Source organism: Homarus americanus, unplaced genomic scaffold (genome assembly GCF_018991925.1).
Source record: "Homarus americanus isolate GMGI-L3 unplaced genomic scaffold, GMGI_Hamer_2.0 scaffold47254, whole genome shotgun sequence".
Taxonomy (NCBI): Eukaryota; Metazoa; Arthropoda; class Malacostraca; order Decapoda; family Nephropidae; genus Homarus; species Homarus americanus.
Window position 1 is genome coordinate 138,933 of NW_024738685.1, and position 12,927 is coordinate 151,859.

At 35.4% G+C, this 12,927-nt stretch overlaps 1 protein-coding gene across 1 annotated transcript; it reads right to left on the bottom strand.

The window, feature by feature from the left end:
* Window positions 1-232: 232 nt before the first annotated feature.
* Window positions 233-10,852, bottom strand: LOC121874313 (protein SCO1 homolog, mitochondrial-like). Its single transcript, XM_042378413.1, has 5 exons — window positions 10,662-10,852; window positions 7,688-7,883; window positions 3,230-3,427; window positions 2,864-3,072; window positions 233-673 (listed from the first exon to the last, which is right to left on the bottom strand). The coding sequence occupies exons 1-5, from the start codon at window positions 10,743-10,745 to the stop codon at window positions 512-514; spliced, it is 849 nt and encodes a 282-aa protein (XP_042234347.1). The 5' UTR covers window positions 10,746-10,852; the 3' UTR covers window positions 233-511.
* Window positions 10,853-12,927: the final 2,075 nt, after the last annotated feature.

A 12,927-nucleotide genomic window follows, 5' to 3' on the forward strand; every position in this document is an offset into this window, starting at 1 on the left:
ATCAGTTGTCTACCCAAGCTGAACAAGAAATAAGTACACCTGAATAAATTAACTGGAAACATGTAATTAAACAAACAAAACTTAGGTTAATAATCTTCTGTACGTGACAGACGAGTACCATCCTCAAAACAAAGTATGGTATATAACGGTAACAATATTTAGCACAATAACTGAGTTACCTGATAATACCCTGCAATCTGTTACTCTACTCATGGATAAAGCATACTGACAATGAATGAAAAATGTTTATTTACAATGAGCTTCATACAAACACAATTAATAAAGTTTTACTGCCTGCTATGGAAACTTTTAAGGAATGATTGCTCAACAAATACCCACGTTTGTAGTATAGTACAACTGCCATTCTATAACATTAATACTTACAATTTATATGTATATATAAAAAATCTAAAAATTTTTACTTTTTTAATAATTATAACTTCTCATTACGAAAGTCGTTTTTTCATAATAAATTAAAACCTCAATTATTGCAACACTTTATACTGTACAACTATAACAAACGACTTAAAATACCCTTCTTGTTCATGTCATCATACTTCTTCATGTTGACAGCAATACTAGCAGTTACTTGTTCAGCTGTCTTGTTCTGCCCATAATAGTCCACAAAGTCTCCATCAGGATTCACTAAGTATATGATGATAGTATGGTCCACCTGAGGCAAAGAACAAACCAAATAAGAACAAATTGTTTTATCCCGCTCTCATGTTAGTTATCAAACAAGTATATTCAGTAATAGCATGACACCACCACAAATTACTTCCCTTTTCTGACACTCAAAGAAGGGTGGTACAGTATATGTTGAATCCGTGCATACCCAAATATTGTATCACAGACTCAGTACAAACCATCATCTTTATCATTACCATTTTACAGTCATTTTCCTTGCCTACATGGGATAGCCCTGATTACAGCTCTCCAAGATGCATGATCTTTTGTAGCCTCTCTCATCAGATTCTTATATCTAAGGCCATTTCTCATAACCTCTCTTACCCTTCATATTCTATCTTGTGCATCTCTTGACCCAATAATTAGTCTCTTCCACTCTTTCCACTTGCCCAAACCATCTTAGTCTACCTCTTGCCCAATCTCCCACTGACAATCTCCAGACCCAGCTGCCCTCTTGGCTCTTAATGTCACATTACACATCCACCTCACCATTGTTTTTTCAACTTATTCAAGCCTAAATAAGTGAACCTCTTTAACTTCCTGTGTTTCATATCCAAACAATATCACACTTCTCACATCAGTTACATTAATACGCTTTCTTGCAAGTACCGGTACATGTAAAGACAAGGCCCTCTCACTGTCAGTAAAGGCAATAACTCCCTAAACGTCTTTCAGTCAATCCTGTCTATTACAACCGAATATGCTTTGTCACCACCTCCAACACTGATCATTTCACTCATCAACATTATCCAGGGATATACAGTATCCCCAATGTTGAGCTTTTCTTGCCTTGCTACAGCCACATTACTTGCTAAGCCATTTTTCATGGCAGCTTACTTATCAATAAAAAGAAACTAAATTCTTTAACTGCAAAAAGTAGTAAAAATTGAAAGAGGTATAAAACTTCAAGAGGGTTGTCCAGGATTATTTAATGTGTTTGTTATCAGCAGATGCATAACAATCTGAAAGTTGCCCTGTAAAAGAACTAACAGATTTGGAAAATTTATTTTTACCAAAGCATTAATTCCTTGCCAGTGAGGTTCAGTCAACTGTTTACAAAACTTACCTATCTAAAAGGCACAATTTCCATTATTATTATTTTTTTACAACATCAACATTCACACCTTGAAAACTGCCAGTAATTATTTGAAACGGCAGTGATATAAATTTCAAAAGGAATTAATGTACATTTAAAGTACAGAACAAGATAACAGTAGAACGTCGATTTAAAGCGATTCAATTTGAGATCATCGATTTAAAGCAACACCTACAATTAAGTTCAATGTTGTGGCAAAGAGAAAGGGAAGAGAGATTATTGACTAAAGGAGAAGAGTTAATAAGGTACAGTATAGTCATTACTGTACTGTATTGTACTGCATGTATCCAACTACAGTACTGTATTGTATTATGTTTATTTATGGCTTATATTCATTGTGTACAGTGTTATCCTATAATGTGAGTTTTCATAATGTAAATTGGTTATACAGTAATGCACCAGTGTACTGTACTGTATTAGGGAGAAAAAAAATTTACAACGTGAAATGCAAATTGGGTACAACTATGTCGTGCAAGTAGGAATATGCAGTTGTACAGTACAGTATAGCTGCCTCTGTGTAGTGTCACACAAGGGGGTATGTGGGTGGACGCTTCTAGATGCACGGCAGCAATTTGGTAATGAAAAATCCACTTGGTAATAAATAAATATGATTTGGCATTAACCCTCAATAAACTCAAAGAAATAAGTGATCAGAAAAGATGCACTTGAATGAGGGCAGTGATGATTTCATTGCCCCATATGAATGAATTATTACTGATTCAGTGTAAACAACTTTATCTACACTTAAGTTGTATGTAGGTGAGGTATTAAGCTAATTGCTGTTTTCCTTCACACACAAAAAAAGTTTTACTCTACTGTATGCTAAAAAAATTTGGTATTGAAACACTCGATTTGGTAATGAATCTCAAGGGATCTGGTAATGGCGAGAACATTAGATCTGGCAATCCCACAAACCTCAGCTTTGTTCACCCCTGCTTACATATCACATGTGTTCCCTTTCATAAAAAGAGACAAACTTTTACTATATACTGTACAGTATATAATAAGTAATGTATCCAAAAGTATGTACAGTATTAATCAGAAATATAATCAGCATTGTCAAGAGACAAGTCTACTTACTATATAGTCATCATCATCATCCCTGGGCCCAGCACTGAAGTATACTCTGTAAGCGCGGCAGGCCTCCGAAATCTTCTCATCTGACCCTGTAAGACCTAACATCTTTGGATGAAACTCCTTTAAATACTCTCTAATGGCCTCCTTGCTATCTCTGTGTGGATCCACTGTGATGAACAAAGGTTGGATGTTGGGTGCATTTTCCATTCCATCTAAAAAAAAAAAAAAATATTGCGTAAGGCTTTCTTAAAGACTCAACAACCACAATATGTGAACTTTGATATTAAACATCAGCCAACTTGCTAAAAAAAGTCTTAAGTTAAGTCAAATACCACTCAAATTTTCTTATAAAACATTACAGGAATTTACCTATAGCATCAACTACAGCAGCCATCTTCTCCAGCTCATCAGGACAAACATCTGGACAATGTGTGAAGCCAAAGTAGAGCAGAACCCACTGGCCTAGAAAATCTTCACTCTTTTTGGGATTACCATTATGGTCAATTAAGTCAAAGTTTCCACCAATGCTGGCCTTTCCTAATACTCTTTTCCTTTCTCTGGCAAGAGCTAAAAAAAATAGTAATAATTAAATCAGAACATGGTTATTTTTGTAAAAGGTAATTGGAATGTAAAAATCTAAGAAGACTTACCAGAAATTATATCTTACACAAAATTCTCCTATTACAGGTACAGTACTTTAGGATATATAAATAAATATCATATATTTATTAAGAACATACCAAAGCAATCAATGTTATGTTCTTAAAAAAATATTTGATATTTTACTAATAATACATATCTATCTTTCAAATCTTTCAACATCTAAGACAGTAGTAATTATGTTGTCATAAATTTATTTCAATACTGTGGTCCCTCGGTTAACGAGCACCTCGGTTAATGAGATTTCGGTTAACGAGTTACCTTCCATAAGATTCTTAACTTCGGTTAACGAGCAATCCCTCGATTAACGAGTTTCTTACGAGCTGACCTGAACATGTTTTCGCTTGCATTTGGCAGTCCACCAGCTGTAGTATTAGTCCGCCAGTACAGTAATCGGTTCTAGGGTTTAAATTCCTTACCATTTTAGTAAATATCAAGAAGTTTATACTATTCAATAATTTTAAAAGTTTAATATTAAATTTTTTAGTAATTTTAACAATTATTGAACATGCCATCCAGCCTGTCAACACACCATACAGGAGTCAGACTTTGTGTCTTTTCAGTGGAGGTAATATCTTGCTTGAGACTCTCTTCAACTAAATGCTTTTTTCTGTGTTTGCAAGCAAATTATTGGTCATTTTGAAATTTATTTTACATATTGACAATATATAATGCAGTGCAGTGTTGATATAAAGAACAATCTTGAATTACACCAAGAGAACTAAAATTTTATGGGTGAAATGGCACCATGGGGTGACTTCTTTTCCACCCCAATGCCTTCTCTTCTCCTCCACCCCCATTCTAATTCCCATCATCATCATCATCCAGGAGCCTTCTATATACACACCTCAAAGTAAGTTTACTTTTCTACCTTTTTTGTTGAATTTAGGCAATTTTCGGTGAGCTGGAACCAATTACCCCAAAACCCATTGAAACAATGGTTTCGGTTAACGAGTTTTTCGGTTAACGAGCAACCGTCTAGAACGGATTGTGCTCGTTAACCGAGGGACCACTGTACTGCACAATTAATAAACAAAGAAATTTCAATAGTTTAATAAAAATTAATTATAGTACAATAGGGTCAGGATATACAGCAACTTTATATAAATTTTTTTTTTTATATCACGGCTACCAAAATTATCAACATTTTCCTATACTGTATACAGGTATAGCGATAATTTTTTTTATTTTGCGAGGGAAATTGAGCAGGAAATATTTCAAATTTGTCACTACAGTAGGGTCGGGATATATCGCGAGATAAAGGTCCAACGATGTTCGCTATACAGCTTCTCCCCGACTTACGACAGGGTTAGGGACCCAAATCCAGGTCGTAAGTCGAAAATAATTAAATAACACATAGAAAATCTAAAATGGGTGTCTCTTTTTCCTCTCAGCACCACAAAACTCTCACTTTTAAGCTTGCCAGCCATTTGAAAGTGAATTACAAACGAAAATTTTGTCAGTAAACAGCACAATTTGACAAAATTTTAGTACGACTGAGGCAGGTCGTAAGTGAGGGTGGTCGTAAGTCGTGTAGGTCGTAAGTCGGGGAGGAGCTGTATACTAAATCGCGATATATAATTTCATGTAATCAATGGGGAAATTAGGGTTAGATTCTGGAGGCCAATAAAAATGACTAAACTTGACTTAATAGAGTTTATTTTCTTACTAACTAGAGCACCAATGAACACTAGACTTGGGAACAACAGGCTGTTTCAATATCAATGAATATCAGATTCAACAGCTGACGCACCATCCCAGGAACATCAAACTAGGCAGCAGGCGACACATTGCCACCCTCACTTGACAATCCCACACCTACATAAACGAACAAACCAAAAATATTAGTTACAGTATTAAATCTTTTCCATGAAGCTCTCCATTCTCTTCACTTCAATTTTCACGTCACTAGCAACCCATTTACACTCACTTTAGAAGTTGTAATCTGCAGCAGAGTCGGCTGCTTACTTGTCACTAACTCAGAAGGACTGTGCTGGTGACAGGGGCAAGCGTGAATGAGTGAGTGAACAGCCACGGTGGCGCCTCTGGTGAGCAAATAACGCATTTGTTTGCCATAGTGTTAATTTGAAATGTTTCCTACCCGATTTCCATTGTGAAATAAGTAAATTTATCGCTATACAGTATACTATTGGAAAATGACGATAATTTTGGTAGTCGCGATATAATTTTTTTTTTAAATCGCAATACTGTATATCACAACCCTACTGTGCTACCAAATTTTTGAGATTTTCCAATATACAGTAGACTCGCAACTTTCGCTAGGGTTACGTTCCTGGGACCTCCTGTAAAGTCAGAAACACTTCTAAATCTTAAATATACACTAGAACTCATAAATCACTACTGTAATGTGATACAGTACAGGTGATTAATTTTTATTTCTTGTGCAAAATATATGACGTTTATATTCAAATTAGCCGTTGTCTTGCAAGGATTCTAGCAATGCAAATTATATTCTCCTAACAAAAAGAGAGAAAGTTCTCTCCTTAATGCCAAGGCAGGTAAATGAGGTAGGCCACCTACTATTTGAGGTAACATGTCTTACCTCAAAACTATGGCTTAGTAGTTAAGGTCTGATTCTAACTGAAACCAAGAAATAAGCAAATGCCTGCCTACACAGTCTGGTTCTGAAAATATGAAACCCAAGATTCTGAGACATACTAGACTAGGGAAGAATTCCCATCAAAACAAATAAGTAAACATGAACCAGGACAGAGCTCTCCTCCAATTTCCTTGGTCCAATTCCCTTCAAGTTAAAATCCCTAAAATGATGACAGATCAATGCACAAAACAACACTTGCCTTGGTGACCTGGAATGGCACAACTGTAGTCTTGACATTTCACTGCAAGAACCATTGTGAGCTGACTTTAAATAAACCTAATATTGTGCCATCATTATGACAAATGACATCATCATCATCAGAGAGTATCCATTCTTCATTTCAGTGATGATCCTCTGAAGGATTCCAAAATGCTATATGATTGGGTATGAAGGAGCCCCTTACCCCTTCACTATGGGGACCCCACTTTTTATATTTTATTTGGTTAATGCTAGGTAATTTTAATCAGCGCAGAGACCCTCGTACACAAGGGGTTACTAGCTCCCAGACAGAGAATAGCACACACAAATCAGACTTACCCTACAGCAGGCTTCAAGGTTTATACAGTATTCCCAAGATGGAACTGTCCTCATACCCAACTCCTTAAGGAACCTAGTACTGTATCTCTCTAGTAACCATAAACCAGAGCCCACAGTAATTTCCCCACAAAACATCAAATACAGTATGTATTGGGCTCAAAGTGCCCCATTTTTAGATCAAACTAATATTTTTCATTTCACAAACCATACACCCATCACATTTACAAAATCTATCTTCCAAGAATAGTAAAATAAACCATAAAATTTGGCTCTTTCTAGACACAGTGTTGGTAAAGGCCAAGAGAATCAACGAGTTACTAAATGGATCATTAGCTTATTGAAGTGTGTGGCATAACCATTATACAGTACTCTCCTAGTTTTAAACCTTACAGGATTGATGCACTTAGCTGTAGCTATAAACACAGAGATATCAGGCTTCTGTCTATCTTCAACCAGGGAGATGATTGACGAATGAACACAAGGCTGTATGGTCCAGTGTGCCTATTATCATTCAGTTCTCTTCCTCAGAGCCGTCACCACTGAACCCCTTTTTTAAAGGTTATAAAGTATTTGCAATGAGAGATGCACAGTAACTGTACTAATGATTTAATGCCAGCTATCAATGCTGAGGGTTCACTTGGGTTGTGACTGGTAGACTTGATGGGTACAAAACATGAGTCTCCTTGGTTTTGGTTATTCAAAACCTGGATACTAGGAAAACTTAGAAATATTATACCTTAAATATAATCCATACAAAACAAACAACAAGTGATGTAAAATAACAGAAAAAAATAAATGGGAAACATTTTCATATAGCTGTGCTAAGACAAGTACAGTATAAAATGCCAATACATTATCTGTAAATACATTTAAAATATAAATTGAAAGCAACATTGCAGGCATTGTTCAACAGTACAGTGCATTCAAAAATATATATGTTAATTAAGGTACAGTATGTATTGCATATAAAAAAATTTAAGCCATAATAACAAGAGTAAAATATAACAAACCTAATTCTTTCTCTTTTCTAACATACTGCATGAAACCCAAAACACTAGCCCCAATAATTCCTGTGGCTAGGAGGGACTTCCAGGTTATTGGTCCCTTCCCCTTGCTTCCAGCCTCCTTCCTTGGTGGTTGACTCTTTGGTGGTACTGTAGATAACAATCTATGATTCACCATAATTCTTGAAGATTTTGGATATTTCTGGGAATAAAAGGAAACACATAAAACATAGAGTTAGTCTTTATTTCCACATCCCTCCATAAATCCAACATATACTTTCTTCTTCTTCTCTTAGCTTCTGTCTATACTCTGCCTTAATGCGAATATTTGATAATACAGCAATAGTAGTAATAATAATAATAATAATAATAATAATAATAATAATAATAATAATAATAATAATAAAAATACAGTAAGAATAATAATAGCTGCTCTTTTGTTTCTCAAAAGCACCAGTTCTTTTATAGAAGTCACTAGTACTTGAAATACTATAAAGTCAAGGACGTGAGAATAAAAAATAAATAGCTACAGTACAATACAGTAAGATCTTGTATTCGCGAGTAATATAGACTGGAAAAATTGCGCCAAATTAAAATTCGCCAAATGCAAATACATAAACTAATGGGAAAAATAACAATATAGACTGGCCACTCTACATCAACCTCTGATTTTCCCATTTATAACCTCCAAATGATAAAAATTCGACCTTTATTGACCTGACTGTGTTTTCCGGAAAACCAGTACCGGGTAATCTTTCTTATCTCACTAGTTTTTAGGCCTTCCTCAATTAACTTAATCACACGCTGCTTATCCTGCATCGAGTACTTGGCAAACTTAACTCCCTTATGATCGTCCCGCTTCTCCTTTTCCTTATTTGGCCGCTTAGGTGAGTCTGTCCCACCCCCACCAACACCAGTCAGACCCCCAGTAGAGGTTGAGGTCATTATCTTGACTCGACAGGTGGTTACACCAACCAAAATAGCATACAATAACAGCCCGGGCGGTTGCTAGGATGGCGCGGGCTACAGAGCGATAGTTGCATTCCTGTAAACCACTTTTAAGTTCACCACCGGCAATTCAATCACCAGAACGCTTCATGGAAACATTCTTCTTACCTTGTCTTTCCATATTCATCGCTAACACAACAAAATTGGAGATAACAGCAAAAATCACGGAGCAATCGACAGAAACTGCGCGATTCAACTGATCACGTGATGTAAAGAGAGCGCTGGTGTAAGCATTTATTAGTCCGCTTTGCGAAACATTCTTTATACTTACTCTTTTCATACAGTATATTTATGGGTAACAGCTAAATTTGCAAAAAAGAACGAAATTTACAGAGTAACTCTCAAAAAACACTTCACAAACAAAAGACACAAATCAAATGAACATGTGATGTTGAACGTGAACTGTAAACATTGCCTAACCCCACGCCACGCTTATGATGTTGAGGATGTAATCAAAACATTGAGGATGGAATCGTGCTATAGCCAACATTCGTATGCAAAAGTTCGCGTTTTACAAACAGCATTCCCCTATTCATCAATTGAGGTTACAACTAATTCGCATTGACAAAACACGAGTTGTAGCAGAAAAGACTGTAACAGGTATGAGGGCTGTGATGTCATTCAAGACAGTGGCCAGCATTTCGCGTTCATCTGCGTGTACATCGCGAAACTCACGATATTTTACGCCAAACATAATACTTGGTTACATTAGGTAGTTCTCGCGAAATTCAAAAAAGCAAAATGAAATCTCGCAAAATATGAGATCTTACTGTACTACAAAAAAAATCACAAAAGGTGTGTCTGTATATTCTTAAATAGCAGCTGTGTATACATTTACCCATCTTATTGTTTGATTTGGTTAGGTTAGTTTAAGGTTAGGTTAGGTGGTAGTATTATCATTTTGGTCATCGAGCGAATTTTAAGATTTTAAGTTCTGGAATCAGTAGTTTAGGCAATTCTAAGACACTTTTCTTCAAAAGCATTTCTGTTGGAAATTTATATTTTTCGAGTATTTTCCTAAAATTTCGCTGGACGACCGAAACAATTTTTACCAGGTTAGGTCAGGTTAGGTTAAGTTGAAACTTTAAATAAACTTTTAATGCAATGAAATTGCGGCATTTTAAAATTCGTTTTCTATGAAAAATCAGCGGCAGTATAGTCGTCAATAATTACCAAATTTAATACCGGGTAACTTATGCAAAAAATTACCGGTCCGACTAATTACCCAAATGTAGCCAAATGTAGCCGCAATGAAGTGAAATAATGGTCCTACATGAATAAATCGGATTGCTAATCACTTCTCGACTAGTATTTGGTGTCAGAAAGTCACAAAAAATTGGAAAACTTACTTTAATCTGAGTTAATAAATCGCGTGCATGTACCGAGGGAGCGAGGAATTACCCAAATGTCGCCGCAATGAAGTCAAATGATGGTCGTACAAGTGTTATTCGGGCTGTGAATCACTTCTCGATTATTATTTGGTGTCATAAAGTCACAAAAAATTGGTAAACTAAATTTAATCTGAGTTGTGTTGTGTTAGGTTAGGTTAGATTAGGTTAGGTTAGGTACATGCACTTGATCTATTAACTCAGATTAAAGTAAGTTTACCAATTTTTTGTGACTTTCTGACACCAAATACTAGTCGAGAAGTGAATAGTAACCCGATTTATTCATGTAGGACCATTATTTGACTTCATTCCGGCTACATTTGGGTAATTAGTCTGACCCAAAAATCACTACCACCACAACGGTAATGGTGCTATTCTCAGTCATTACAAGTTTTATTTTAAGTCTTTTTATCTTATTAACCGATCTGGTGAGTTTTCAGACACACAGATATCACTGTAATATGTAGATAGACAATATTTAATAAGAAAGTGATCAATAAAGTTCATACCAGTTTATCATGAACATAACAGTGAACACTAGATAGGTACAATACAGTATTAAATTAATAAAATACATTGAATACCTGAAAAAATTGTAAGACTTCCTTCCTCTGTAGATAACCAAACTGCTTTGTTATACAGCTTAATAGTTGCACTGACATAACCATTCTTACACACCACAACTCAACACAAAATTAATGTAGAATAGAATTAGTCCACTACTGAGCTTGTTACATCAGCAACTTAATGTAAATATTAGAAATGAACTGAGAAACTATTGGCTATACTCTCAGGTTGAAGAGTGATAGTCCTACATGATAACTTTATTTCAATTTTAATTAGAAATTCATGGAAGAGATGGCGCTAGAGAAGGTGCACAACCAGAGCCATAAGATTTTTTTAGCATTTTTCTTGACTGAGACTAGTAGAGTACAACAAATGTTTTGGCAGTAAAAATCAATGTATAAATGCAAAAGCCAGGAGCAAAAAGCGTTTGACCATCAATGTTCTTTAATTTTTGCCCATATAGCCAGGGAGCAACCTACAGGGTTCTATATAAACATCTACATTTGGTAATTGTTCCTCAAAAACCCATAACATTAATTCTTTCAAATATCTTCTTTTTTCTAGAGCAGCTTCTTATATTGCATAATGGTGATAATGAAAATTTGGATAAATGTATAATTATTACGTTGTTCCTCGTTACAAGGGTGAGCAGGGCATCACAGCTGGGGGGGAAATTATGGAATTATAAGCAAAACAAGAAGAACCTAACCTAACCTAATCTCATTATGCTCACTGTGATTTCATTAGTAAATATTCCACAAACAACGGCATATGAATTAGGCCGACACCGGTGATTTAGTCTCGTTTGTCGCGGAACATTAGCACTAAATTGATATGAAAAAACACGAACAGGGTTAATATCCCGGAAATTTCTAGATATTAAAAAAAACGGCCGGGGGGAGATTTAAGGACACCAAAGTTAGGTTAGATTAGCATTAGTGTGTTTAATCACCAGGGATTCCTAATCTTCATGAGGTCCATTATTCCTATAGGTATTATTATTGCACACTTAGAGAATAATAAAGTAGTGTCCTTTCTTCATTCTTTTACCTTACTAATTTCATAATATTAATTATTATTATTATTATCATACATCGTTCCTTAGGTTAAACTAAAGTCCGTGCCAAGGGAGTACAATAATTTCAAAATTTAGTTATCACACAGGAGAGCCAAGTGATACTAGCCATTGAGGCAGTTGGCATAATCTATCCAGTGCGTTTATCACTAGCCATTGAGGAGGTTGGCATTACCTATCCAGTGCGTTTATCGTCTATTGAACCTTACACCCTTAACGTGCGTCCATCAGCGGGATTACGTGGTATATATTTCCTTACGTAACATTTAAATCCTTACTTATAATACCAGTGTTTTAGAAATCCCCCAAAATTTTAGAAATACAACCCTAAGGCCTGGTTGTGAAACATGGCAGACAGTGGGTTTTATACGTTCTTTACACCACCCACTCAGTGTTTTGAGTCATGTACTAAATTATGGAAGACAGAAGATTTCAGTGAGTTAATTTCTATATTGTGTATCTAATGTAGTTCTCTCTAATATAAATTATGTAGCATAGATTGTCAGTTTCATAATACTGAAGAGGAGTTAAGGTGGTGGCACATTGGGCACTTTCCTCCAAGTAAAAATGTAAAAATCATGAAACCATAATAATTTAAAATGTAACACAAACGGTGACATTTTTATTTATTCGTCACTTTAAAACTTCTTTAGTATCATTAAATAATTATTCATTACTGTTAAACAAACTTCACGACGTAATTTAGCTTTTGCAGATGGGCCAACAAAACATCCCAGGTCAGGTCAGATCAGGTCATAATGATGGTGTGGGGATTAGTGGATGACATCATGACCTGACCTCATGTTTTTAAGGTCACCATGTATATTTAAGCCTTAACCTTTCTACAGGTTAGGTAAGGTTTTCAAAGGTTTGTTTGGTGTTCTTTTTAGTACTTTACCCCACATTTTCTGTCTACCAATATCGTTGGTAATGTGGGGGTGGGGTCATATCGATTAAAATACTGTACTGTGCTCAAAAAAAAAAAAATTGCGACAGACACGTAATAAAATTCAGTATTTTTGTTCTTCTTTCTCCCACATTTTCTTTTTTCTGTGCTCTCTGTTTTTGCTGTTCAACTGGTTACGTGATACAATTTTTGTTTTCAGTCTTTAGTATCTAAATTTGTTTAATGTAAAACCATTGTATGTTGATAGGGTTCAGTTTTTCCTTCATTATTTTTTACACGATATAATGTTTTTTATAGGTTT